Source organism: Rhamphochromis longiceps, linkage group LG5, assembly GCF_057381845.1.
Source record: "Rhamphochromis longiceps isolate RC_006_pf linkage group LG5, R_longiceps_female_GT1.1, whole genome shotgun sequence".
Classification (NCBI taxonomy): domain Eukaryota; kingdom Metazoa; phylum Chordata; class Actinopteri; order Cichliformes; family Cichlidae; genus Rhamphochromis; species Rhamphochromis longiceps.
In genome coordinates, this window is record NC_140561.1 from 31,144,737 (window position 1) to 31,158,538 (window position 13,802).

The 13,802-nt window shown below is 36.7% G+C and overlaps 2 protein-coding genes across 2 annotated transcripts in view; one reads left to right on the top strand and one right to left on the bottom strand.

Moving 5' to 3' along the window:
• cenpp (centromere protein P) overlaps nucleotides 1–13,802 on the bottom strand; it is a 119,852-nt gene that overhangs the window by 91,220 nt on the left and 14,830 nt on the right. The gene's annotated exons all lie outside the window — the stretch shown is intronic.
• Nucleotides 3,221–13,221, top strand: ogna (osteoglycin, paralog a). Its single transcript, XM_085407168.1, has 6 exons — nucleotides 3,221–3,469; nucleotides 6,277–6,340; nucleotides 8,273–8,437; nucleotides 9,281–9,483; nucleotides 9,874–9,966; nucleotides 10,932–13,221. Exons 1-6 carry the CDS (start codon nucleotides 3,314–3,316, stop codon nucleotides 11,100–11,102), a joined length of 852 nt encoding a protein of 283 aa, XP_085263294.1. The 5' UTR covers nucleotides 3,221–3,313; the 3' UTR covers nucleotides 11,103–13,221.

Sequence of the window (13,802 nt, forward strand, 5' to 3'; positions counted from 1 at the left end):
ACACACAAAATAAATTTCTTAAGAACTGCTCTGGACAAGTCCAACATTTCTGTGATTTCTCTGACAAGAACAGCTGGACCTCAACAGCTGTTAAATAGCCTGAGAGTCTCTCTGGTTTTATTACTAAGAATCTCTTGGCCTTTCTGCTTTGGAAAATACTCCCATAGGTTTTTCCTTTTTTGTTCATTTCCCAGCAATTCTGCTTTTAATTTATTTGTGACATTTTTCATGTTTACCATATTAGCTGTTATTTATTGATGTCTTATTGCCAATTAAGTACTTTATTACACTTTTAAAACACAAGCCTGTGGAGGTCCGACCGATGCTAAAATAAAGAGGTGTATTGATTAAAATGATGAACAGCTGAGATATGACCAGTATGCTGAGTGTATAGATCCTTGTTTTATGTTAGCATTTGCTGTGCCCACTTTTCTCTCATCAACCAGAAAACAAGAACACATTCACATTTTGCCTTAAGTTTTACTGCTTGGCAAAAATTTTAAATGATAAATAATTAATTTGCATACTTGAACTCCTTAACTTGAGGCACCAACTCTAAACCTGTGTCAATTTATTGTCTTACAGCAAAGTGCTTTGGCCTTAAACATGGTTCACACCCTCCCCCCCAGTTATGTCAGGCAACAGACTGCTCTGAATACGGTCTTCAAGAGGGCTAAAACTGAACTCTGTGTGACATTAGGCTGTTCTTATGTCAACATGACCAATGTAAGGGAAACATATCGATAACAGTGAGAGAGGTTCAAAGTCAGCTGTTGTAATGGTCTTGCGACCAAGTAAAATGTGACTGCTGCTATGATGTTACTCTATTAACCATCCAACAGCTAATATCCAAATACATCAAATCTGATGTCATACCTAAGCTTACCTATTACATGCATTTGGATGGACTGCAGTTAACTTATACAAATCATACTGGGTTTTAAGGCAAAAATACAAGAAATTTAATCATCAATTGCAAGCATTTTATTGTTTACAGTTGCATGGTAAGGTTTGTATTGGACTGTCTTTACAGGAAACTGCTTGCAAGACCAGAAGTTTTACTTTACCTTTGATACAAATGATTCCTTGCTATAACAGTCTGTTTAATCTACTGGTCAGTCAGCCTGTGATTTAAATTGTTGAATGAAATGCCTCTAAATGCCTCAATGCCATTTAGGCACCATAAAAATATTATAATTTTTTATACAAATAATATCTAGTGTCCTCCCACACCACTTTTGAACATATGTACCCAAGAACTTAAGACCTAAATGCAACCAAAAACTATATAAATGAGAAGTCCCAACACAAATCTTACACATCAGAAAGCAGGACTCAAACTAAAACGTTCAAAGAAGAGAAGCATTTGAACATTTGAACAACATTTTCATTCAAGACACCCCAACATCAGGAAGGAAGAAATAAAGAAACCAAATGCTCCTGCTGGAGGGACTGTCCTGGGCTCAGGCTCACCCAGTCACGAGTCCTCAGTTTAACTGATAAAGCGCCTTTGGTCAGCAACAGTAGGACAGTGGTTCTGACAGAACACTTTTTTAACACTTGCACTGCTTTAAAACTTCATAAAATAACATCAAAGGCTAGTATGCTTACCATCTTGAATGATTCTACAATAAGTCAAGTCTATGAAAAACGCACAATGACTTCAAGGGAGATGAAGACATAGTCTGTGCACAGCTGTTTATGCTACATCATATCCAAAGTAAAGAATTGCTTCTCAGATATTACTCCCGTAATTTCACAAACAGGATAACAAATGAAGGTAAAAAAAAAAAATCATCATAAAGTGTATCAGTAACATGTTAGACTATGAGCCTCTACAGTAGCTTCAGGCAACTGGAAATGTCACATGTGGAAATGTCACACACAAATGTCATATGGTTTCACTATAAGTATTACAGTTTAAGTTTTAAACAGTGACCGAAACATCAAAAGCCAAAATTGTGGCCCAACTAGGGCATGAAGCGAACCATGAATTTGAATAATCATTACACCCTAACTTATACAAGATTAAAAGTGGGTAAGGTGCCCACAGGACATCCTTAACGGGATCTGACAAGACAGTCCTTAAGTAAACCAATATTTGCTTTTAGGTATTATACAATAATGCTAGAGGGGGAAAAAATTAAATACAAAAAACACTGAGCAGATGCTTAAAGTCCTTTGAGAAGCAAGTCTCTGGGCACTCATTTTGGTAGTTAATTTAAAGAATGACATAAATGACCTTTAATTTCAGTGGTCATGGAGACATAAGGACTGCATGTATAGAATTATCAGTCAAATCTGCCAAAAGCCACTTATAATTTGCTGACTTAATAAGGCTTTAAAAATCTTTTTTTCCACCATTGACGGTTTCCCATCATCATCATCATCATCATCATCATCATCATCATCAGCCACAGATTTTAATTCAAGACTGAGTGCCATGACTATCACTTGCAATGGCTGCTTGAATCAAGCAGCATTCTTCCAAAAATTTAATGTGAATCTTAAAGAAGACTGTTACGTCCCTCGGCAGCCCCTAATCATCATTAATTAAAAAAGTAAGTTCTATCTATAGAACTGTGTAGATGATTGTTATGGCTTCATATCAGCAGAGAGCAGATCATTTTTTGTTAATAATTTTAAAATGATGATATAACTAACTAAAAGCAGTTCCAGCCTGAAACATTAGTTACTGAGAGAGCTGTCCAGAAAGAAAACATGAATATTGGTAAATCCCAGCCTATAAGAAGTGCTTACTTGATGGCTGTTAAATGAATTGTCTGACCAACGGCTAAGAGAATAACATAGTAGGAGAAGAAGAAAAACACTGATCCAGCCTAATGAAAGATAGGTTGGTTATTATAAGTCATTACAGAGTGGCTGGGCAGAGACCACAGACATTCCTTCTGACAAAAAACACTCACACTTTGGTTGTCAACTTTCGGTTTTTCTGCTTTCTCTGCATATTTTTTTCCTGTACACACTTAGGGACATTTAGGAGAAAAATGGACACTTTATTCTTTCTCATCATTTTCCATATGTGCCTCATTTTGGTGTGTGCGCTTCTCACTGTACATCCTGTCTGTGTCCAAGTCTGTCTCTCAGCAGATGGATGGTGGGTGGTCAGGAAAGGGTTAAGTGCTGCGCTCTATAAACTCTGCTTTAAGAGTCTGCTGAAAGCTACTGGTTCAGCCTTTAAATAGAGTCATTTGACACATTCAACCAGGGGCTTGTGGCAAAAAGCAGCTGCTGACCCAAACTCAGACTTTAAGGCGAGCTGGTGTGTCTGCATCACACTGTTTTGGACAGCATGAAGACGCTCTTTTTCACCTGTATGCTGGTGCCATGGCTGGTGGCAGCCTCAGCCAGGACTTTCGACCACGACTCACAGCTGATACCAGGATCTCTAGCTGGCAGTCAACTGAATGGATACTTCAGTGACTATTTAAAATCAAGGAGGGCTAGGGTGAGAACTTTATTATTTGTATTATTATTTCTTTGGGATGGATTTATGGGATTATATCTACTATTTTTGGTGTTTTCTTTTATTTTTCTAGCCTTTTTTTAATTTGTTAAAGTTTTGTCATTTTTTTTAATCAAGATATTAAAAAGTTTGTTTTGACAGCATTAACTTAGAAGATCATTTTTTACATTTGTCACAGTGTTAAATAATGACAAAAGGTGGTTATTTTGACACACCAAAGATAAATAATTCCAATAATGACCAGGCATGCATATTGAGGTAAATCAAAGGCACAAGGATAATATTCTTATTCTTAATGAATAAGAGGCATAGTTTCAAGACTGCAGTGAAACCAGACAAAACCAGAAAACTTTATTGAGAGCAGGTTGGAAAAATGAAAAAGCAATTTGAGCAATGCTTTACAAAGAGGGAGAAAGAAGGTTTGCTTAATAGCTGGGCACATTCAAAATCAATTAATTCTACTACATTACACAAGCAATAATTAATCCACTTCATGGTTTAGTTGATAATCCACTTTCTGCTACTTGGTAATGGCAGCATCTGTTAGCACTTCATTTCACTGTCCTCCTCTTCTAACAGATAATCCATTAAGCTCACAGCTCCAACACACATACACAACCCATTTCTGTGGAGTCTTACCAAAACACAACCCTGGGTCGACCACATTAACCCTGTTCTAACCACACTAACCCCCTTAAGAAATATTTGGATGGAATAAAACCAAAATCTGGTCTGATTTCTCCTTCAGAAAACACTTGAAGAAAGAGAAAAACCCACAAACAATCCACAGGGAGAGAGAGAGTGAGACAAATGTGGAGTGTGACAACACAATACAGCTATGGAACCATAACTTCAGTTTGAATACCAGCTGCTTTTCATTTTTCAGTGACAGACCTTATACCTATTGGTGCTGCTACAATTAGCTATTTACCAAAAGGTTATTATGTTAACTTTTTAATCCACAATGTGCAAAGCTCTTCTTTCTTTCAACTGGCTCGAGACCAGGTCAGTTGGTTTAGGGACTCAGCAGTAGGAACAGAGCCCGTATTTTGCTCAAGGTTATTCAATAATGATGCTATTTGTTTATGAGTTATGTACCAGTATTCTAGTTTCCTTCTCTAATGCTTAATGTTTGCAAACATGCTTTTTTGAGGCACCTTCGTCTTCACTCAGCTAGAAGAATGAAATATAACTCAAACTAAAAACGGTCAGCCATGTCACAAGTTCTTTTGTTGTATAACTAGATGAAGAAAGCTAGCATATTTTTTTTCTTTGCAGTAACCTCCAGCAGCATATTGCTTTGTTCCATCACCTTATAAGACACTTTCAAACAATCACACAGCAAATGGCCAAAGACCTTTTGAATTATTCCAGATTTGTGGTTTTCCAATTGCCTTTTATGTTTATGTTAAATTAGGGTAGGTCCACTGCCTCAAATCTCAAAACATACCTAGACTTTTTTTAACGCTAAAAACTAACATATCGTTTCTTCATCTGCGTAGCCATATGGGTCCATATAACTTAAATTTGAGTTTTGTGCTTTATAGGTACTGTATAGTTCTCCATCTTCGGTCGTGTTCTTAGTATAAGCATGCTCACATAGAAAATCTCCAAAAATCCAAAAAGAGGAGTTTCTTCATTTTGAAAACCTCACATAATTTTTTTCTATCATGGGATTTGTCCAATATGTGGTTTCCATGCACCATGAAATGCCCTTAAGAATGCACAAAACCCACCTACCTAATTCTCTTTAGTTTTCAAGTTGCAGCACTACAATATTACCCAGGTTTCAGTTCACAAACCCTGGTTGGTCACTATCTCAGTCACTGGGAGTACTTCAGAAGACAAGTTCTGACCATATATGAACAGTATCATACATCAGAGCCAGCAACTTCGGACAATAAATTCCCCACATTCCCACAAACAGACTGGAATTACTATAGCTTTTTTCTTGTCTTACTGACAGCTCAAAGTTCTCTACACTACAACTTACATTTACCCATATACGCATACAGCGCTTTATTCTAAGCACTTCATGTGTCTTACATCCACAGGCAGTTTACCCCATTTAACCTTACATGTAAATGTCTGGACTGAGAGTAGCCAGATTACCTGAAGGAGACCTACAAAGGCAAAAGGAGAACACAATATCCACATTCCTGTTGGCCTCAGCTAACTATGGTGTTGAACTGTGTCCATAAGAAAAGATTCATTCTTATATCTGGAGGATTAAATACATTTCAATGAATATTAACGTTAGCTCGCGACTTTGTTCCAGTTTTGAGTTTTGGCCCACTGTGTATTTGAGTTTGACACCCCTGCTGTAGACCATGATAACTGGCCTGAGTTGAAAAATTCTGGCTTCTGGTTCCTTGATCTACAGTGTTGCAGTGTTACTAAACCCTCAAAGAGCTGTAAATGAAACTAGACATACTGGTTCATCTTCTTACTTGCACTTTTTGCAATATGAACCTACCAAAACAGGCAGCTGTAATGTTTACAGTCTCATTATGTCAAAGTTAAGTACACAGCGACCCTGTATAACTAACAGCTGATGAAAAGCTCAGGCTCATGAATCTCTTATAGCTAGCTGCTGCAAGTTGAGCCAAGCACAAGGCAATGCATATACTTTTACAGTGTTGTATAACATTTATTTGGTTCCTACCTCAAATTTGATATACTGTAATATTTAAGCATTTTTCCAAACTGACCTAACCCTAGCAGTGTTGATGTTTTGCTCTAGCCAATGATCTGGCCGTTATATGAACAGGCCATGTTTTCTCCTGCAGAGGGCGCTGCCTCCTGCTGATGAACCTGATGACAACCCAATTACAGCAGAAGCAGATGCCGCTGGTAAGAGAAAGACCTACTCTACCTGCATCTAATGTCACACACAAGAAAATGCATCTCAGATTTGATCTTTCTTAGACCTTCATAGTATTGTTAAAGTCGACGAACAATGAACATTCCTTGGACCAAGATTACGAACTACACCAAGAGTATGAACCAGATCAAGGTCCTTTTGTCTGGGTTAACATTCAAGCTTTCGCCTTTGGTTGTTTGAAATCACGAGCACATGCTGGCAAGGAACTCCATAATGCTGAGGTGGATAACAATACCTTGATGCAATTCATAGTGTTCATAACAATAAATCCTTTGAGTATCTCAAACAGCTTAGGTTTTTGTAAGGGTTTAATACCTATTAAGTTGGGTATACACTGTGAGATTTTGGAATGTGAAAGAACACAAAAGAATTAAAACAGTATCTTTGGCCTTGGCTCCAAAACAGCAGTCCTATTGTGCATAGTAAGAGAAGTTCAAAGTTGTCCATCTAACCTGAAAGGACACCTGGAACAAAATTTAAACACCACTCACATTGTGAGATGAATATCCTAAATTTCTGACACTGCTTCATATTTACACTTGTGGGAAAACAAAACTAAACTAAATATAAAACTAAATGCCTTAACAGATTATTGCTGCTTACTTGTGTTTACCAAGGACTGACATTGAAAAGAGACTTTAGTGACTACAATAAACTACGCTAAATACTACTACTACTACTTGTACTACTAAAGACTACTGATGGAAACTGTATAGCCCAGATAAACTTATTTGTAATGTACATTTAAAAATAAAGGTTAAATAAAGGCCTTTACCGTGGAACTGAAGATACAAAAAAAAAAAGATATTATCTCTCTCTCTCTCTCATATATATATATATATATGTGTGTGTGTAAGAGAGAGAGAGAGAGAGTGCTGGGGCACTGTATTTTCTGTGCTTGTATGGGTTTCATTTGAGTGCTCTGGTTTCCTCCACAAGCCAAAGACATACTTCTTAAGTTATAATTGCTTGTTCTTAATAATTCTTTACGTTGTTTGTGTCACAACAGTCAGATATTTAAATGTCTGACCTCCATGGGGTAAACATCTGTTAATCTAATAGTCCTAGTGTAAATTTATGGTAGTCTGTCTCTATGTATTGCCCCTGTGATCAACTGCCCAGGGTGTACCCTGCCTCTTGCCTTCTCCTGAGACATACTCCAGTGCCCATACTTGGACAAATGGTTAAGACAAAGGATGAAGATTTTGTTGATAAAGTAGGATTTGAAATTTTGGGGGTCCTGGGAGAGGAGATTTAAAAGATCCCATCACGCACTCTCTCTCTCTTATATATGTATATGTATATATTAGAGAGAGAGAGAGAGAGAGAGAGAGAGAGAGAGAGAGAGAGAGAGAGAGAGAGATAGAGAGAGAGAGAGATAGAGAGATAGAGAGATAGAGAGATAGAGAGATAGAGAGATAGAGAGAGAGATAGAGAGATAGAGAGAGAGATAGAGAGATAGAGAGATAGATAGATAGATAGATAGATAGATAGATAGATAGATAGATAGATAGATAGATAGATAGATAGATAGATAGATAGATAGATAGATAGATAGATAGATAGATAGATAGATAGATAGATAGATAGATAGATCAGTGCTGTGTTTTGAACACAGCAAGGAAGAATTTACTACCTTGCCTCATAAACAGAGTTACTGGTTAAAGTAGAAAAAAGAAATTAAGACATTATAGACTACACAAGTAAAAAATATATGGTTTGACAGAATTGTTTGGGTTCTGAAACTGAAAAGGTTTGGACGTTTTTTGTCTTAGGTAAAAACAATACCATTAAAATTGATCACTTAGTTGCAAAAAAAGCAATTACTTATGGCTTAAATGTAGTAAGGCCATATGGACTTTGAAGGCGCCTTGGTTTTTATGGATGCCTTTGTGTTGCAGACCTTCCCACCTGTCTGCTGTGTGTGTGTCTGACTGGCTCGGTGTACTGTGAGGAGGTCAGTCCAGACATGACCTCCATTCCCACACTACCTAAAGAAACAGCCTATCTGTATGCACGCTTCAACAAAATAAGAAAGATCAAAAACAAAGACTTTGCTCAAATTGGTAAGTCTTAACATGGTTACTCCAGAGTTTGATGATTAATCCATCTGTTCAAAACTCAAGTTTCTGCTTAACATTCAGCAATTAAAAAATATATATATATTTATTTGTTTTTTAATGGGACGTAGTCAGTTGTTGGACACAGATTCACAACAGGATATTATGTTAAGTGCTGGGGCACTGTATTTTCTGTGCTTGTATGGGTTTCATTTGAGTGCTCTGGTTTCCCCCACAAGCCAAAGACATACTTCTTAAGTTATAATTGCTTGTTCTTAATAATTCTTTACGTTGTTTGTGTCACAACAGTCAGATATTTAAATGTCTGACCTCCATGGGGTAAACATCTGTTAATCTAATAGTCCTAGTGTAAATTTATGGTAGTCTGTCTCTATGTATTGCCCCTGTGATCAACTGCCCAGGGTGTACCCTGCCTCTTGCCTTCTCCTGAGACATACTCCAGTGCCCATACTTGGACAAATGGTTAAGACAAAGGATGAAGATTTTGTTGATAAGAGTAGGATTTGAAATTTTGGGGGTCCTGGGAGAGGAGATTTAAAAGATCCCATCACCCACCAGTAGGAAAAATTATTAATCTAGTGCAAAAATTTCAACCTTGTAAGTCAGAGTTTGCATATCTTGCCCTTTGCAGCACAGATATCTTCTTCATTGTAAACAGTCAACTATTATCTATACTAACCAAGGGACATGATAAGTCATTATTTGTACTGTATGACTTAGCTTTTAGTCATATGTATCAACTGCATGTTCACTTTTCTGTAATTGATGAAAGTAGCACAACTTCTTTGTTTCTTTTTTTTTTTTTTTAAAACCCTCACCTATCAACAGTGACTTTAAAGAGGATCGACCTGACAGGGAATTTGATCTCCGAGATTGAAGATGGAGCCTTCTCCAAGCTAACCCTCCTGGAGGAATTGTCTCTGGCTGAGAATCAGCTGGTCAAACTTCCTGCACTCCCTGCCAAACTCACATCTTTCAATGCCAACTACAACAAACTCAAAACCAAAGGAGTGAAGGCTAATGCTTTCAAGGTACATCATGACCTCTACGAACAAACAACCAACTCTGGTGACTGATTTGGAGATAAAAAATCTAAAAAGTTTTACTAAAACATACAAACTGACAATGAGCCATGTCAACTGTCCTTAGCAGTGATCGCAAATATTTTACATGCTCCTGAAAGGGTAAATAATCTTGTTAACCACCTAATTGTATAAATGCTCCAAGATACTATACTTTCCAGGTGAGATGAATATCAATGCTTGAATTTCTCAAAATGTTACCAGAGAATTATGACAAGGTATTATCTTTATATACAGTACACCATCAATTCAACACAGTGTTAGTACAACTAACTACTAAAGTTGATGTGTCTTGGCAGTCCAACTTTCTTTCTCCAAATCTTTTTTTGTTTCCAACAGAAACTCACCAAGCTGGTTAACCTGTACCTGTCCGACAACATGCTGGAGGCTGTTCCATACATCCCAGAGAGTGTTCGGATCTTACATCTTCAGGTTTCTATGTTTTATTAACATTGTATATAAAAATACATTGATTTTGGTCACCAGTGACATCATCAAATTGGTACACAACTTGTGTTCTAGAGTAGGGTTTGATAAACTTCTCCATAGGGGCCTACTGTACTGAGTTCCACAGTAAAAACGCATACTGTGTGGCCCAAATGCAACAGCACTACTGCCAAATGGATTAAAGGAATGGTGCAGTTCCAGCATTTGCTAGTATGCACGAGGCTCCATGCAGATGCATGCCAACCAATTTTTCGTGCCCACTCAGGAACATCTGCCAAGATGCACACAATGCACTTGCTATGCATGTGTGTAAATTTCAAAGAGCTATGAAAGGAAAGACTGTCTGTGGTGTCTGCAGCTGTTTGTGTCCATGCCTACAACTGAGCATGGGTTTGCTTAGAGACACTGCTGGGAAGTTAATTCCCTGTCTACCATCATGAAAAGACTGAATGTGTGCTATTTCAGCAGGAGAGCTTTGTTGCCTGTCATAACTTGTGACCATTAAGTACATGAATATCAGCCTTTATGTTTTTTAATATGTGTAAAAAGAGCTTATTTGCCTTTCATCCACACACACTCGGTGACTCAAAAGCTTTGGAATGAACTCGTCTCTGCAACCCCAGTTATATTAGACACAAATTTAAAGTCAGACTAGAATGCCCTCCTTCTGTTTTCTCTCATTCTGAGATGATGACAGATCAATGTGGTCACCCCTACATTCACATCCAGACTGATCTCTGTTGCAAGTACTGGTCATATGTAAGAATGCCAAAATTAAAGTACAGCATGACTTTATTAGTTACTTTTGGGAATCACTCTACCCATTGTTGATTTCCAAGATCCATATCCGTTAGTACAACCCTTTTCTAGATTAAATTTAAAACCTGTAATTTTTATTAAAAGTGAGGTGTAAAAAAAGACTCTACCAATATTATTTTATTTTCTTCCAGAACAACAACATCACTGAGGTCAATGTGGACACCTTCTGCAGGTCCAATGACACCTATTACCTACGACCAAGTCTTAATGAGGTCCGCCTTGATGGCAACCCAGTGGTGCTGTCAAAATACCCCGACAACTTCACCTGTATGAAAGTACTGCCTGTTGGAAAGTACCGTTGAGGAGACTGAAATTTAACTGTACTCCCTTTGTTGCTGATGGAAGTTTTCCCACAACAAAGAGCTGGGAGACACCATGGTATTTTGGATTTGTGGAGCTGGTCCCACAGATGTCAACGTTTTTACTTCGGCAAACCTACAATCAGCATGTATCAGGTCAAAATCAAACCTCTGACTGGACTGAAGGTGTTCATTAACTCACCTAAAGGCCTTTTACTGACTGGTGGGCAGTAAAGGAAATTTCATCAGTGTAATTAATCTCAATATGCTTCAAACAACCAGTTTGTCTAACCACATTTAAAATTAGTGTTTCTACCTGTAATCAAAATAACAGAGTCAAAGCCGGCTGTCATGTATACTTGGCTTAATCCCTTATGTCTTTAAAATAACTGTAATGTGGTGTATTACCCTTGGTGCACTGAAACATTTTACACCTGCACACGCATAACCATTGAAGTGGCAGTATTTGTTAGATTGTTGCAATTTCTAAGGCTTAAATCCCACAAGGACTTTCCTGGTAGCCTTAAAGCACCCTTTTCACAGGTAATAAAATGCTACTACAACTACTATAATCCTATAAATGAGTGCAGCAGTTTTAACAGTTCTACACTGACAGTCCAAGTTGTTGTTTCATTTTGACCTGCTGATTTACTACATGGATGAACCAATCTTAACAACAACAAAAAAAAATCCCAAAACAAACAAAACTACTTGTGACCTTGAAACAACAGAAACACCTGCTGTCACAAACGAAGAGGCTTTCTTGCAGCCCAATGTCTTCAAATTGTTAGTAGACTGTATCTAATTGTGAGCAGTAAGAAAATGTATTTATATTTCAAGTTATTTACTGTAAGCATCTTCATTTTTGCTGTTTTTGCTCATCTAAACAACTGACTTTTAACGCAAAATCTGACATTTCAAAGTTTTACCTAAAATTAGCAACAAAATGCTACATCAAAAACAATAGATCTAAATGAATGGACCCAAGGCAGATTTTTCAGATTTACCTCTGAGTAAAGGGCACTCAATATATGACTGAAGTGCAGTTTAATTGATGCATTAGTGATTATAATAATGTTTTATTTTTAAAGTTTCACATTCAGTTTCTTCACAATTAAATTGTCACAGCTGAATGAAAATTGTGGTACAAAAAGTATATTTAGACATTTTTAGTAAAGCCAAATCGAAACATTCTTGTGCTGATAACTGACATAATTCATGCTGTCTGGTCTGTATGTTTAAGCTAGGACTCTGGCACGTTCCTGTATGGGAAGATCCATATTTATCACAAACTGACTCTTCATGCAACCCTGTTTTGATCCATGTGTTTTCTAGTGAGCTGTTCCTATCTTTACTTGTCTTTAAGAAAGTCATTACTTGACATTTTAGAGTCCTGACAACAGGAGGGAAGAAGCAGGATTGAAGTAATTTTAGTTATACAAAAGGAATACTTGATATCTGCATGCTGATCTATATCTAGTAGATCTATATCTTCAATAGAACATTGTCACATGTCCAAAAAAAAAAAAACAACAACCCAACAACAACAACAACAAAAATATCCTAACTGGCCACAAATCTGTGATCATTGTTAACATTCCTCTTTACGTTAACTGTATGTAGCTTTAAGATATATATTTTTTCTTTGCTGATTAAAAACTACATTTCTTGAAATACAAGAATATTGTGTAAATACGTTAACTAAGTGAAAAGTGTGTTTTGTTCTGCTATTGTGTGGATTAATTGCACTTTTCATTATTCCATTAGACTTAAGTATTTTGTGACTTACCTTTGTTTTCTTAATTTATAGACTCCAGCAGAAATGAACTGGGGAACAATGTATCTATGAATTATAGTAATGTGAAAGTTACTCCTCTTGCTTCTATAGTGTCTTACGTTTGTTCCCAACTCTTCCCTACCATTAATTAAAATTAATTTAGAGATTATTACTGATGTGAATAAGATAGTGGTGTACAGGAATATGTTACATGGCTATGTTTGAAGATATTCTAATAAAGTTCAACTTTTTTTTAATATAATGTGTTTGAAATCAATATTAGAGTAAGCTTCACTTAAAAGCACTTTAGGTGGTTAGTTAGACTAGAAATTTACTGTAGAAATGCCAGTTAATTTTGAAAAATAATATTGTTTTCAATATATAAATTATATATTACAACAACATGAATGATGTTATGTAAGGGGTTTTAGAGGTGTCGTATATAAAGTGGTTTTGGTTTGGAACTTGAGTTTTTACTTGTTGATATCACTGCTAAAAGGGACAAACACGTTTCATTTTTTTGGTGAGAATTTCATGTCAAAAGAATATATAAGGAATATATTTCTATATTTACTTAGAAAATTCACAACCATGTTAAATATGTATTTTGCCCACTCTAACGGTGTTTTCAAGCTGCTGACAGCTACTATGTGTCCATTACACATTTATTACAATAGTAAAGTGAATAGTAGAAGATACTGATAATAGTGAACGACAATCAGTCCTTTTGTGACAGCTGCAACGATGGCACAACCATCAACGTCAATCAGTGTTCACAGTGAGTTGACTACAAATACAAAGAACTGTGGATGAAGAAAACACCAGGGGTAAGTAACAATGTTGTGTTCGAGGCAAGTAACAGCTTGTACATTAGACAAGTGTGCATGCTCCAGCTAATGATAGTAAGTTCTTGGTCATAATAAAGT

What these genes read in the sequence shown, in the direction of transcription:
- ogna (XM_085407168.1), top strand. Translation starts at nt 3,314, where the DNA reads ATGAAGACGCTCTTTTTCACCTGTATGCTGGTGCCATGGCTGGTGGCA. An exon ending in TAAAATCAAGGAGGGCTAGG is followed by an intron (nt 3,470 to 6,276) that starts GTGAGAACTTTA and finishes TTTCTCCTGCAG; the next exon opens with AGGGCGCTGCCTCCTGCTGA. An exon ending in TGAAGGCTAATGCTTTCAAG is followed by an intron (nt 9,484 to 9,873) that starts GTACATCATGAC and finishes TGTTTCCAACAG; the next exon opens with AAACTCACCAAGCTGGTTAA.